General features: G+C 37.2%; 1 protein-coding gene across 11 annotated transcripts in view; it reads right to left on the reverse strand.

Annotated features, from left to right (window-relative positions):
- LOC120525680 (pumilio homolog 2-like) overlaps nt 1–16410 on the reverse strand; it is a 255653-nt gene that overhangs the window by 176105 nt on the left and 63138 nt on the right. For all 11 annotated transcript variants that reach the window (XM_039748192.1, XM_039748184.1, XM_039748189.1 and 8 more), the window contains 2 exons: nt 10635–10740; nt 9955–10142 (listed from right to left, as the gene is read on the reverse strand). In XM_039748192.1, the coding sequence (XP_039604126.1) occupies nt 9955–10142; nt 10635–10740 (294 nt within the window). The remainder of the gene's footprint in view (nt 1–9954; nt 10143–10634; nt 10741–16410) is intronic.

Genomic DNA, 16410 nt, shown 5'->3' on the forward strand with positions numbered 1-16410 from the left:
AACAGAATAAATTCTTTTGAAGTTTCTAAATGACAGTCCAATGATAAAGTCAGACTGCCGGGGTGGATAAAAAAAAAATAAGCAAAAAACTCCATTTAAGCTGAAGTAAAAAGCAAAAATCTGTATTTCTGCCTGAAACTGAATACACTATACAAAAACTGTAATTTTTTACTAGAGATTGCTCAAAATCCACTTTTCTGTATAGAATTCTTTATAGCAAATTTCTTTTCATAACACAGTTAACAATAAATAATCCACAAAATAAAACTGGCAACATGAAAAACATTTCTTCTTGCTTCCTAGAATTTGGTGACCTTTAAAGCTAATATCTGAATAAAGAAAAAAACTTTAGTTGCTACTATCAGAAGACTATGAGACATCACCTTCAACACACTGTCCTTCATGGCTAGAAGATGGCATTTGAGATCATGAAGGATGCACTGGCTTGAAACAATCCTCCAACATCTACTTTGTGCACTGCTTGAGGTCCTTAAGGGCTTGGAATATGGGAGCATAGCAGAGGAAAGTTATCTTCGACCATGCCCCTCTGATCATGGAACTCACATCACTATGCCCCACATACAGGACTCATCTCGCAGCTGGCGTCTTAACCCCATGTCATTAGCTGACGAGAACTGTACAGAATTTAATTCCAAGCAAATTGTTTTTTTTTTTTTGTTTTTTTAAAAGGAGACAAATGCATCCTTTGATGTTTCTGCAGGAATACTCTGGGCAACTCTGAAGGCATTTATAATTGGACAAATTATCTCATATCTTTCCCACAAAAATAATTTGCAAACCAAGAAGGCCTCAGAGTTAATCAGTGAAATTACCGAAATGGATCAAAAACACGCCAGGTCTCCAAATGAGGCACTTATTAGAAAAAGACAGGCTTTGCAATCAGAACTCAACCTCTTGGCAACAAAAGAAACAGAACAAATAATTTTAAAATCATGAAATCATTAGTATGAATACAGAGAGAAGGCTAACAAGATCTTACAGCAACAAATCCATAAGCATAAAGTTTGCAATGCAATATCAGTAATCACCAACATAGACGGAGATAGAATCATTGGCCATGAAAATATAATGCACACATTTAGAGACTACTAGTCCTTATATTCTACTCAGTTTAAAGAATACAAGACACAATCTAATGCGTTTTTAATACATTATGGATATCACAGCTAGATACTCTCAGTGCAAAGGAAATGGATAAACCTCTGACACTATCAGAATTACTAGATGCTATAAACCCACTTCAGAGTGGAAAGCACCAGGTCCTGATCGCTACCCAGCTGAATTTTATAAAAATAAAATTCAGTTAAGTTAGCTCCCCTCTTATTAGAAACATTTATTGAAGCCAGAGACAAAAAAAAAATTCTACCTCAAACTTTGACCAGCATTAATTACCAATTGTCCTAAGAAAAATAAGGACGTATTATAATATGCATCATATGGACCAATTTCACTTCTGAATAAGGATGTTAAGATAATCTCTAAAGTCCTAGCTAGAAGGACTGAGAAAGTGCTCCCTTCAGTAATATTACCAGACCAAACCAAATTTATTAAAGGTAGACATTTGGCTTCCAAGTTTCCGATGCCGATTTAGTGTAATATATTCACCAATAAAGTCTACCACTCCGGAGATCATATCTTTGGATGCAGAAAAAGCATTTGATATGCTTGAATGGAATTACCGGTTCACCACTTTGCATAAATTTGGGTTTGGCCAGAACAAATGTGCATAGATCAAACTACTGTATACCGTCCAGAAGGTTCAAGTTGGCTGTTCACTTTCAAAATGCATCAGAGATAAAAGGGATTTTCAGAGAAGGACTTGAACAGAAAATATCATTATATGCAAATGATATAGTACTGTATATATCAGACCCACAAAATTATGTGCCTACAGCCCTAAATGTACCAGCAGAATTTCAAAAGATATCTGGACTCAAAATTAATTTGAACAAGGGTGTGCTTTTTCCAGTGAATTCTATAGCAAACACTAGATTGGACAACTTCTCTTTTATCACTGCAGATCAGTTTAAATACCCAGGGGTCAACATCACAAGTAAATATAAAGCTCTTTTTCAACAAAAGTTTGCTGTTTGCATGGACAAAGTTAAACAAGACGTGCCTAAATGGTCTACCCTTCATCTTACTTAAGCAGGGAGACTTAACATTGTCAAACTTCTGTTCCTATTTCCTATCCTCAAAACATCCCCATATACACTAACAAATATTTTTTTTAAGAAATTAGATTCAATTATAACCTAATTTGTTTGGAATTCGAAAAACCCATGCATTCAAAAGGCGATACTACAATTACCTAAATCAGATGGCGGCAAGGCTCTACTTAATTTTCAGTTTTATTACTGGGTGGTAAACATACAAGCTATAAAAACTTTGACTTGACATTGACACAAATAGATGAAAACACACTAGCTTGGTCTGTAATAGAAATGAAATTCTGCAGTACTTCTTTATATTCCTTGCTTTGAATACCAGTAAATACAAAATATCATTAATATACTAACCCAATTGTCCTTCATTCACTCAGAAGAGGGTACCAATATAGGAAGGACATTAAGCTACAGAATACTGTATCTGTGGCACCTCTACATGATAACCACCTTTTTCCACCATCTCGAACTAACACAGTCTTTACTGCTTGGAAAACTAATAGGTTAAAAAAATAGGCCCTAGTCAAGATTGCCAGCTGAAAAGTAAAGTGCCTAAAGCCAGGTTTATAATTCACACGATGTGACGTGTATGCCCAAAACATCCATCAAATTTCGAAGAAACCTTGCCACAATATCTCTGAAAAGGATGTTAAATGATTATATTCATCAATTCAGTGTGGCTTTGACATAATGGACCATAAGGTGCATACTAATTCAGCGTTAGCAGGAACACTCAAAAAAAAAAATCAAGTGTTGGTGAGGTATGAAGATGGCAGATTCACCAGCGTTTGGGTGTCAGCTTTTATCCCTCCAGATCAGAGAATGTCCAGTTCCATTGCCTCAAAACACCACTCACATCTACAGTTATTCCAAGTTTTAAATAAAAACTAACAGCGTCAGATCCCTAGTAAATGTACACTGTCTGTTACAGACACAAACCAAGTGTATGTGTGTACTGTATAACATTAACAGTAATAGCAGCTCACTGCTGAAAACGGCAGATATAGGGGGCAGTTGGGATTGAACTGGGGACTCTTGATTACAAGTCAGCAAAAATCTTATTGCTACCCCGCAGAAGCTGTTGTCTTATCTTTGAACCTTTTGTGAAAGTGTTTATTTGATCTTTGGACTTCAGGCTTCACACATTATATAGTTTATGCCAGAGGTCACTAACAGGCGGACCTCGGTCCGCATCCGGACCGCAAAGCTGTCTCATACGGACCTTAACTTACAGCCAAAACAAAAGGTTATCATTTAAACATGATGGGGCACTTCTATTTTTACCCGGCGCAGCTTTTGTAATCTTTACGGTAATGGTGAGGAAATACAAAGTATACGCGCTAAGCCATTTCACGTGATACCTCTCATCCAATCAAGTCTGCGGATTCTAGTCGGTGAACGTTGTTTTACGAATCCATGTACGCAAACAGAGGAGGGATTTTTCAGAGATACGGTCGAAAAGAAGAAAGATAGTGAAACGTGTGTTAGAGGCAAGGTCAGGAACCGAAACGTTCGAAAGAAATGTAGCGATAAAAATAAAGACTACTGAGAGATACTGTGAGACTGTGCTGGATAAAGAAGAGACGAGTGACACGGCGAAAGGGACAGAAATATCAGACAAATGGCTCTCTAAAAGAAGGAAAGTGGACAGTGAAAATAGGGTATTTAATCCAGAATGGACAAACTCATTTCTGTTCATACTTCCCACTGGAAACACTAAACCTGTGTGTCTCATATGTTCAGAAACCGTGGCACTTGTAAAAAGTGCCAATGTGAAACGACATTATGAGACGAAGCATAAAGATTTTGAACGAACATACCCACTCAAATCTGAAGTGAGATCACAAAAAATCATTAGTCTCAGAGGCCAATATGACCAGTGTGGCAATGAATATAAGAGGGGAAGAAAATGGGCATTTAAACCTGTTACATTGTTAAGATGTGTTGAGATTTGTTATCTGTGAAATTGGTTGAGACTTGAGTCAAAATGTGAAACAGAAAAGGGGAAATGTTAAGCTTTTTCTCCATTCCTTTTGTATTCTTCTGAAGTTTAGCACTTTATTTAAGCATGCACAGTTTTAATAATTTATTTTTGTCTTATTTTGAAGTGCAGCCCTACTTTTGCTTATTAAATTAAAGAAGAAATTATACACTGACAGAACAAAAAAGTACATATTTGCAGTCATACATAAATGTTCAGTTCTGTGTTTGAAAATAAATATTGTCAAAAGGATTATGAATTGTACTAAACTAATTTGATTTGAAAGTCTAGTATTAATTACATGCAGATGTTGATACAACTACTAGGCTACTTAAATAGACATGATACTAAATAGTTAGACAACATGATCTTCAGACGGACCGGACCTTTGCTTCAAGAAATTTTCTCTGACTGGACCTCGATAGATTTTAGTTGAAGACCCCTGGTTTATGCCAACATTTTGTCATTTACTACTAAAATATGAAAAACGTTTCTGTGTTAACAATGTGTTTATACAGATTATTGTAGAAACGGAACACACATGAAATGCATGTTTTCCAAATAACAATGTATTATTTCCACTCTAAACCTCCAGCACTTCACTCCCAGATAATCAAGGCATGAGCGGCGGTGGGGGGATGGAATAGCAGGCTGCTTGTCTGTATCGGGACATTTTCAGGACAAAAGACGCTGACGGAGAGGTGAGATGGGATTTAAGGTGGGCTGGATCTACAAGTTTTTTCGTAGGCTCTGGTAATTTTACTGTTAAAGCCTGGTAGGCCCTAAATCGAAAATATTTTAGAATAAGCATTTATATTGGGGGGGAAAAGACTCCTTTCTCTCTTTACTACTTTTAGTTGTTTTACTCTGGCTGTTCGCCTTCCTCTCTTTCTCATGGGTGGGAGTTGGTTTGAATTTAGTTCTGTTAACTTTTGATTTGATTGTATGGAATGTTATACGTTTTTAATAAATTCAATTAAAAAAGTTACCATAAAACATGTATAGCTCCAAAAACATTTTCTTCTGCCAAACTACAACTGTGAGATGATAACTTCACAATTTATCTTCCAACTATGCTCCCAGTGAATCCTACAGTTACTAAAGACATTTCTGGAGCAGAACTGGTTTCTGTAAAGAAACTGTTTTGAGAAGACACATAAGTGGGAATAATATGAGCTCATTGATAAGGGAAGTGCGATTAGATGCTGCTGTGACAACACAATTTAAAAGACAAAATTAAAAACAAAGTTATTACCAGAAAAGTAGTGGATTCAAGCTTCATGAATTAAGATTCAGGTTATCCGACTTATTTTTAAATTACAAAAACAAGGATAACAAATTTGCTGCACTAACCCTTGCCCAGCCTTTAATACTTAAATGCGTTTTCTGCAGAAAAACAATTTTCTACCTTTACATAGATGGGTGTGAGATATCATATTTGATTTTAATTTGTGATTCATTCACTTAAAAATTCAATTTAACAGATATTACCTGACCTTGTATATCTGGAAGGACACATCTGCTGGTAGAACGCTGAAAAACTTATATTAAAGTGTCAAACCTGTGAATCCATATTAACAGCATAAGCCTTTCTCTAACCAGAAGCAAGTGACACTCTGTTGGGGCATATTCAGCATCAACATTTGTGATGTGCCATCTACTGGAATGTACTTTGTAATGTATAGTTATATATTGCATTGCATTTTTGCCATTTCAAAAGCGGTCACTTCATAAATCTTAGTAATGCCATTGAGAATCCTATAGCAAATGCTATAAGTGAGGCTACAGACAAACTGACATTAGGAACATTTAAAACAGAAAAAGTACAGAAAAAAGGAGTACTACTCTCCCTTAAGTTCATTAAATATTCTCACGATTTGTCAACATTACTGTAGCAAAATAAAGGCATGGGTAAACAGCGTAAATATATAAAATTATATTAATAGCTATAACGTCCTTCTGTGTGACAAGTCAATGGGCCAATATAATCAGTAGTTCCTCTATCAGATTTTTTTCCTTAGTATAATTTTCTCTGTTTAAAATTTCCTTCATTACATTATAGTGTTGGTTGTATACACCATCTTTTGGAATGAAAACTGCAACAAATTTATTAGTATGATTAACAAATGATTTAGAAAAGACTTGTTGAGAACAACCTGTGTTGTGATGGTGTAGATATTGTGCACTATAGTTACACTTTCCTGAATATGTTTCAATTAGATGATACTCGTACTTAGATTTAAGCAGTAGACCAAAACTCAAGGATTTGTCACGGACAGGGCAAGCTAGTAATATTATATTTTAGTAATCAATAATCTCCTTTGTAGTTTTTTCCTCTTTTTTACCAAAGACATAATCAAAATTATGCAAAAGAAAACGTGTCTGATTTTTAATTTTTTTCATTCTATAGGATATCATACGATATCTAACTAAAAGAGCAAATCATCCTCTAAATGATCCACCACAGTCTTATTTGTTCACTGTAACGGGATACAGTCAACCATAGAGCACAGTTTTGCAGTACATTTACTGATATTATGAATAAACAACTAATTTTGGTAAAGTTACAACTTTTTAAATGTTGCAGAACCAAACACATCCTCATAGAAAAAATAATTTAAAAACAAAACAATTTGCCAACAGATATCTTAAAAGCAAAAATTGGAACAGAAGGAAAAGGTTAATTTTGATCTGTCTTAATAAACAGTAAATACAGTGCATCCAGAAAGTATTCACAGCGCATCACTTTTTCCACATTTTGTTATGTCACAGCCTTATTCCAAAATGGATTAAATTCATTTTATTCCTCAGAATTCTACACACAACACCCCATAATGACAACGTGAAAAAAAGTTTACTTTAGGTTTTTGCAAATATATATAAAAAAAAAAAATAAAAAAAAATTGAGAAATCAAATATACATAAGTACAGTAATCCCTCCTCTATCGCGGGGTTGTGTTCCAGACCCCCCCCACGATAGGTGAAAATCTGCGAAGTAGAAACCATGTTTGTATGGTTATTTTTATATATTTTAAGCCCTTATAAACTCTCCCACACCGTTTATAAATATTTCCTGCACAGTTATACAGCATAATCCCTTTGTATTCTCTTAGATATTAGGTAAGATTAATTGAAATTATGTATGTAAACACGTTGTTTATATACAGTAAAACCTAAACATTATGTTAAAGATATCGAGTGTCTCCGATATCACATACCTTACAGCCATTACGATAGACAGGCCACCAGCAATAAATATGTACAATGCAAGAAAAATTGTATACAGTAAATGTGTGTACAGTGATACTAAACGTATGTACATGTACTAAGTACTGTAAGTAGAAAATGAATTATGGTTACTCACCAACAATGACACGATGACTTGTTCGATAACGAGGAGTTTAATTTTACTGCACAACAAAGGAGAACGCTACAGCCCTTCTAAAGGAGCCACTTCAGGCAACTGTGTAGCACCAGCCGTTATTCTTCTTCAATCCAAATCCCTAAAGCAGATTCCATCCAGCCAACTGCCTTATTACATCCACTTACAACTCGTTTTGCACCCTGGTTAAAAGGACACTGCGACCGTAGATCTTATATTCCTTTCCTGCTTTTTAAATAAAAAGAATCGTACCCTCATTGATGCTGTAATGGCGTCCTACAGCGGTGTAGCTTTTCCCTTCCTTCAACAAATCCAAAACGTTTACCTTTTCAGCAATCGTTAACATCTTCCGTTGGCGCTTGGGCACAGACCCTGAAGCAGTAGCAGATCGTTTTGGAGCCTTTAAGAAGGGCTTGACTATGCACAAAGATAAACACAAAAGAGCACAAAAGTTAACTCTTTACACAGCGAAACACGTTGATGTTGAATGAGCAAGACGAGACTTCCTGGTTAACACCGCATTCAGCACACAGGAACTTAACTGCGTGCTCTGATTGGTTAGCTTCTCAGCCATCCGCCAATAGCGTCCCTTGTATGAAATCAACTGGGCAAACCAACTGAGGAAGCATGTACAGGAAGTAAAAAGACCCATTGTCCGCAGAACCCACGAAGCAGTGAAAAATCTGCGTTATATATTTAGTTATGCTTACATATAAAATCCGCGATAGAGTGAAGCCGCGAAAGTCGAAGCACGATATAGCGAGGGATTACTGTATTCACAGCTTTGCTCAATACTTTGTCGATGCACCTTTGGCAGCAATTACAGCCTCAAGTCTTTTTGAATATGACGCCACAAGCTTGGCACACCTATACTTGGCTAGTTTCGTCCATTCCTCTTTGCAGCACCTCTCAAGCTCCATCAGGTTGGATGGGAAGCGTCGATGCACAGTGCACAGCTATTTTAAGATGTCACCAGAGATGTTCAATCAGATTAAAGTCTGGGCTCTGGCTGGGCCACTCAAGGACATTCACAGAGTTGTCCTGAAGCCACTTCTTTCATATCTTGGCTGTGTGCTTAGGGTCGTTGTCCTGCTGAAAGATGAACTGTCACCCCAGTCTGAGGTCAAGAGCGCTCTGGAGCAGGTTTTCATCCAGGATGTCTCTGTACATTGCTGCAGTCATCTTTCCCTTTATCCTGACTAGTCTCCCAGTTCCTGCTGCTGAAAAACATCCCCACAGCATGATGCTGCTACCACCGTGCTTCACTTTAGGGATGGTATTCGCCTGGGGATGAGCGGTGCCTGGTTTCCTCCAAACATGACACCTGGCATTCAGACCAAAGAGTTCAATCTTTGTCTCTTCAGACCAGAGAAGTTTGTTTCTCATGGTCTGAGAGTCGTTTAGGTGCCTTTTGGCAAACTCCAGGCGGGCTTCCATGTGCCTTTTACTAAGGAGTGGCTTCCGTCTGGCCACTCTACCATACAGGCCTGATTGGTGGATTGCTGCAGAGATGGTTGTTCTTCTGGAAGGTTCTCCTCTCTCCACAGAGGACTTCTGGAGCTCTGACAGAGTGACCATCAGGTTCTTGGTCACTTCCCTGACTAAGGCCCTTCTCCCCCGATCGCTCAGTTTAGATGGCTGGCCAGCTCTAGGAAGAGTCCTGGTGGTTTTGAACTTCTTCCATGTACGGATGATGGAGGCCACTGTGCTCACTGGGACCTTCAAAGCAGCAGAAATTTTTCTGTAACCTTCCCCAGATTTGTGCTTTGAGACAATCCTGTCTCGGAGGTCTACAGACAATTCATTTAACTCCATGCTTGGTTTGTGCTCTGACATGAACTGTCAACTGTGGGACCTTATATAGACAGGTGTGTGCCTTTCCAAATCATGTCCAATCAACTGAATTTACCACAGGTAGATTCCAATTAAGCTGAAGAAATATCTCAAGGATGACCAGGGGAAATAGGATGCACCTGAGCTCAATTTTGAGCTTCATGGCAAAGGCTGTGAATACTTAAGTACATGGGCTTTCTCAAATTTTTAATTTTTAATAAATTTGCAAAAATCTCAAGTAAACTTTTTTCACATTGTCATTATGGGGTGTTGTGTGTAGAATTCTGAGGAAAAAAATTACTTTAATCCATTTTGGAATAAGGCTGTAACATAAAAAACTGTGGAAAAAGTAATGCGCTGTGAATACTTTCTGGATGCACTGTACATACGCTATTAGAACATGATTTAAAATTATGTACATTGGCCAAATGCTCTTTATACCTTATTTAATGTGAACCCCCTTAAAACATATCACAGATAAGCTGAACAATTTGTTACCCAATAAGCCTAGTAAATTCTTCAGGGCTACACTCAACATAGGTAGCATCTTAAATTGCTCTCCGATGACTTACAAAAACTCCCTTCCTGTAGCGACTTTCCAACTTGTCACCTGGGGAAGAGCTGAGAACATACTCCACCATGCTGACTCCCAAACCTCCACTTTCAGACCGTGGAGACAGAACAGAGTGAACATCGGCATTAGCATGGAAACTCTGTCCAGGCCGTCGTTGAACCATAATGGGCTGGGATACTGTGTGATCTAGGAAAAAAAAGGAAAAAAGAATTTCTGTGCCTTGCAAAATATAAGCAGAAAGACACATATGGGGAAAAGCTGATTTTTAATTTTTTTGTAAATAAAAAATAAAAAATCTAAACATTCTTACTAGAGACAACTAAAGAAGTCTAACATCTACATGTAGAGAGCTGAGCACAAAGCATTATTTTTCAGTTGTGTTCCTCCCATCCAGAAAACCAAAATACATTAAGGTATACATTCAGGTAATAGAAAGAGCTTAATTTGCAATAACTTAAATGGAAAATAATGCAATAGTTAAAAAACTGTTAAAAGTTCTACTAAATAATACAATTAAAACAGGGATTTAAACGATAATCCATAACAAAAAAAAAAAAAAACATGTTACTTAACAGCTAAACATCAGAAAAAAATGTTTAACTAGACCTAAAACATAATTTTGTGATCTCCAACAGCACCTAAAATGCCAGTGTCATCTAAATAGAATTAAATTCTTACGTGATGTTCCCCATGCATGGTCTCGCCATCCATCTGCTAAGAATATCCCTTTCTGCCCATCTTTAGTAGAGTCATCTGTTTCCCAGAACTTTTTTGTTGGCAAAAGCTGCAAAGCACAAAAATGGAATATTTTATGTAAAATACATATACCCAGATATTGTATTTATACTGAGCATGAGAAAGGTACAATATAAATAAAATGTATTATTATTATTATGGCAGTATTTGCATAAGCACTAAATAAATATATATATATATAATTTTATATATTTCAAACATATATGTAAAAATCACAGGCAAAAACACATACACTTCTTGGTAAATTTGGGCTGGTGGCGGTGTTGTAATGGTGAGGGGAGTATTTTCTTGGTACACTTTAGTTCAACTTAGTAACATCTAAGCATAGCTTAAATGCCACAGTCTACCTGAGTATTGTTGATAACCACATCTATCTCTTTATGACTGTAGTGTAGCCATCTTCTGATTGCTAACTCCAGCAGGAAATCTCACAAAACTCAAATAATCAGGCAAGTTGTAATTCTATGATTACATCATATACAAAGGTCTCATTTTACTTGACTTCTCATCACACTTCCTAAGAAAGTTAATACCGACAGTACAAAGACTGTAAGAGGCTGAAGTTTATTATTTATTTTTCTTTTGTTGAATCATTTTCCAATAAAGTGTGGGTAGTAATAATCAAACCTCATTGGTGATGGCAGTTGATTAGCACTTGCCTAATTCTGTACATTTTTTGAAATACAGAAGAAAGGACTGTATTTTTATGGACACTCTGTGTATGTGTATATATATATATATATATATATATATATATATACTAGCAGAATACCAGCTTCAGTGAGAAGTAGTGTGTTAAAGAAGGAAAGAGAAAGAAAAGGAAACATTTTGAAAATAACGTAACATGATTGTCAATGTAATTGTTTTGTGTATTTGGTGGCAGCGTCACAAAGTTATTTTAGATCTAGCTGCATCAGAAAATGTACCACGACGCCTGACATACCTCCTTTTACTGTTTTATCACAGCTTGGATTGTTGCTGTCATATATATATATATATATATATATATATATATATAAATATATATATATATATATATATATATATATATATATACACACATATACACATACATACACACACACACACACACACACACATATATATATATATATACACACACACATGCATACATACACACACACAAATTATATATATGTGTGTATGTATGTGTGTATATATATATATATATATATATATATATATATATATATATATATATATACACATACATAAATATATATACACATATATATACTTCTGTGTATGTTTGTATGTGTCTATATGTGTGTGTATAGCTTTGGTCACTGATTGCAAGGGAAAAATAATAAAATGTAGTCTATAAGTTATTAAACAGTAAAACATTAACGTTTTAAGAAGTACAGGTACATTGAGCACTACTGGAGTGGTTATGGGTAAACTACATTTTAAAGACTGTGTAACACAACAGGTAAGTAACTAACAGCAGCTAAAATGTATATGGATCATCTCTCGGTAGTAGATCCCTTTTGAAAGGCGCTACACGACGGCTGTGGTATAGAAATTACATTTTCTATGTGAACTTTCAAATTTGTGCCTCTGGTAATGTGCCTTACCGGCAATTAAAGAAAATTATTTTTGTGTCCTTTGCAATGTTAAGAGAGAAAGGCTTTGGTTTGGGATAAAAGGAAAAAAGGTGTAAAGATATAGTATAGAGAGATGTGCTCGCTGACGATATGAGCATCTTCTGGGGACAGTCGCGGTGGGTCTTGTGTAGACTGGTGAGGCGTCCCGCCATTAATCGGCTGTGATGGCACTGTCAGTCTTCCACTCCTGTGCGTATCTTCATAATCCGAGCTGAGGACCTCATAATCGTATCACGTGCAAAAGAAAGTGTGAATCGCCTTAATATTATTTTGCCGTGGTGTAGAAAAGGGGTCCCGTGTTTGCACTTGTCTGGGCTATAGCGCAGGGGAGGAAGAAAAAACTTAAAAGTGCTCACTTTGACTTAAGGCAGAAGCGCAGTCAGCGTCTCAAAGGCCGGCACAGCTATGCACGGCGCTGGCTGCTCGACTTTTGCTGGGCAGGAGACCCCTTTTGTACACACGTTCATGATATCAAAAGTCTCAGCGTTCTTTGGAGGTAATTCATATATTATATATATAGCAAAATACCAGCGCCTGCAGCGGAGAAGTAGTGTGTTAAAGTAATGAAAAAGAAAAGGAAACCTTTTAATAATAACGTAACATGATTGACATTGTCATGAGTGTTGCTGTCATATATATTCCTGCCTAAATAAGTCACCCTCGCTTCGCTCTTACTTTTTTACCGTTCATTTAATCATGGCTAGTGGCGGAAAACTTATAAAATGGAAGGAGGATGGCTTTACCAAAACAAATATTGATGGCGAATCGATTATTCATAAAGCTTGAATTGGTGATCTGTTTTCTGTGTTAACCTCATATTTTTCATACTTCTTCTCAAACTAAGGTGGTGCGAGGGTAAAATGAATCGGGATCGCTGATCAATGTAATCGGTGTACCAGGAAATCATGCATTGACAAAGCTCCCCTTTGCTTGTAATGCAAAGTGTGATTAAATGCATTATTTTTAGCGTTATGGAGCACATGCATCAAGCTTCTCAGCTGTGCTTGTGCTAAGAACGAAATGAGATGAATGGGAGGGTGATGGCGTGACTCCCCACCCGCCTTAACTGTCAATCCCCACAAACACAGTCTCGGAATTTGCATAAGCACACCCTTCACCTACAATTTTAACTTAGTTACAAAGTGATCAAAACTCTCATTTATATCCTCGTCCTCTCATTAAACTTGTATCCCGCATTCCGTGGGCATGTGAAACGCCAGCGTAGCCTGTCTATGAACTTAATTTAAAGTTTAGGTTTGCACCTTGCTTTCTTTCCGAGGTAGCAGGACTCATGAATATGGTAGTATATGTCACTCGCTTCGCTTCTTATTGTTTTTCGCTGCCTTCTCAATTATATAATGCAAGTTTTCTTAAGCGCTTTTTGGAGGTCTTCCTGATTTTCTACGCACTGCGTTGACAGTCAGTTCACGTGATTACGTGGGAGGCGTGATGATGTCACACGAAACTCCGCCCCGTCTTTCCAGCTAAACTCTATTACAGTTAATGGAGAAAAATACCTTCCAGTTATGACCATTAGGCGTAGAATTTGAAATGAAACCTGCCCAACTTTTGTAAGTAAGCTGTAAGGAATGAGCCTGCCAAATTTCAGCCTTCTACCTACACGGAAGTTGGAGAATTAGTGATGAGTGAGTGAGGGCTTTTGCCTTTTATTATTATATATATATATATATATATATATATATATACACACACACACACACACACACATACATATACATACAGTAATCCCTCGCTATATCACGCTTCGACGTTCGCGGCTTCACTCTATTGCGGAATTTATATGTAAGCATAACTAAATATATAAACGCGGATTTTTCGCTGCTTCTGCGGACAATGGGTCTTTTCACTTCCTGTACATGCTTCCTCAGTTGGTTTGCCCAGTTGATTTCACACAAGGGACACTATTGGCGGATGGCTGAGAAGCTAACCAATCAGAGCACACAGTTAAGTTCCTGTGTGCTGAATGCGGTTTTAACCAGGAAGTCTCGTCTTGCTCATTCAGCATCAACGTGTTTCGCTGTGTAAAGAGTTAACTTTTGTGCTCTTTTGTGTTTATCTTTGTGCATATGCAAGCCTTTCATTAAGGTTCCAAAACGATCTTGTCCTGCTACTGGGTCTGTGCCCAAGCGCCAACGGAAGATGTTAACGATTGCCGAAAAGGTAAACGTTTTGGATCTGTTGAAGGAAGGGAAAAGCTACACCGCTGTAGGACACCATTACAGCATCAATAAAGGTACGATTCTTTTTATTTAAAAAGAAGAAAAGGGATATAAGATCTACGGCCGCAGTGTCCTTTTAACCAGGGTGCAAAACGAGTTGTAAGTGGATGTAATAAGGCAGGATTCTGGATGGAATCTGCTTTAGGGATTTGGATTGAAGAAGAATAACGGTGGAGCTACACAGTTGCCTAAAGTGGCTCCTTTAGAAGGGCTGTAACGTTCTCCTTTGTTGTGCAGTAAAATTAAACTCATCGTTATCGAACAAGTCATCGTGTCATTGTTGGTGAGTAACCATAATTTATTTTCTACTTACAGTACTTAGTACATGTACGTACGTTTAGTGTCACTGTACACACATTTACTGTATACAATTTTTCTTGCATTGTACATATATATTGCTGGTGGCCTGTCTATCGAAATGGCTGTAAGATATGTGATATCGGAGACACTCGATATCTTTAAAATAATATTTAGGTTTTACTGTATATAAACAGTGTGTTTACATACATAATTTCAATTAATCTTACCTATTATCTAAGAGAATACAAAGGGATTATGCTGTATAACTATGCAGGGAATATTTATAAATAGTGTGGGAGAGTTTATAAGGGCTTAAAATATATAAAAATAACCATACAAACATATGGCTTCTACTTCGCGGATTTTCACCTATCGCGGGGGGGGTCTGGAACGCAACCAACCGCGATCGAGGAGGGATTACTGTGTGTGTATATATATATATATATACTCTAATAAAAGGCAAAGCCCTCAGTCACTCACTCACTAATTCTCCAACTTCCCTTGTAGGTAGAAGGCTGAAATTTGGCAGGCTCATTCCATACATCTTACATACAAAAATAACTGGAACCTACTTATGTACATATATACGGCAATAGCCTACAGCTCGGTCGCAGTGTTAGGAGGAGTTGTATCCCTCATCGTCACGCCTCCCACGTAATTGAGTGCCTGCCCATATAAGGCCATCAGTCAGCAGCAATCCAATAGACATGCTGCCGCAAAATATTCTCGGGTGAAAGGCTGTGCTTATGCAAACGAAGATGAGATGGTCAGGGATAGACTAGTGTTTGGCACAAACTCAGCGAAAGTGCGAGAGAAATGTTTAAGTGTCGAGTCTTAGCTAACATTAAATAAAGCCATGAACATCGCAAGATAGCACGAGATAGCACAAGCACAGCTGAGAACTTTTGATGCATGTACTCTGAGCGGCTCACGTGAACTGAATGTGAACGCAGTACGCAGAGAACAAGCAAGACCTCCAAAAAGCGCAGAGACTTTTGATCACGTGAACGAGTCTGCAAAAAGTGGCGTCTCCTGCCATCCAAAAATACAAAACGGATTCCAAAAAAGTTGGGACACTAAACAAATTGTGAATAAAAACTGAATGCAATGATGTGGAGATGGCAAATGTCAATATTTAATTTGTAATAGAACGTAGATGACAGATCAAACGTTTAATCCGAGTAAATGTATCATTTTAAAGGAAAAATATTTTGATTCAAAATTTCACGGTGTCAACAAATCCCAAAAAAGTTGGGACAAGTAGCAATAAGAGGCTGGAAAAAGTAAATTTGAGCATAACGAAGAGCTGGAAGACAAATAAACACTAATTAGGTCAATTGGCAACATGATTGGGTATAAAAAGAGCTTCTCAGAGTGGCAGTGTCTCTCAGAAGCCAAGATGGGTAAAGGATCACCAATTCCCACAATGTTGCGCAGAAAGATAGTGGAGCAATATCAGAAAGGTGTTAACCAGCGAAAAATTGCAAAGACTTTGCTTCTATTATCATCAACTGTGCATAACATCATCCGAAG

This window comes from Polypterus senegalus, chromosome 3 (genome assembly GCF_016835505.1).
Source record: "Polypterus senegalus isolate Bchr_013 chromosome 3, ASM1683550v1, whole genome shotgun sequence".
Taxonomy (NCBI): Eukaryota; Metazoa; Chordata; class Cladistia; order Polypteriformes; family Polypteridae; genus Polypterus; species Polypterus senegalus.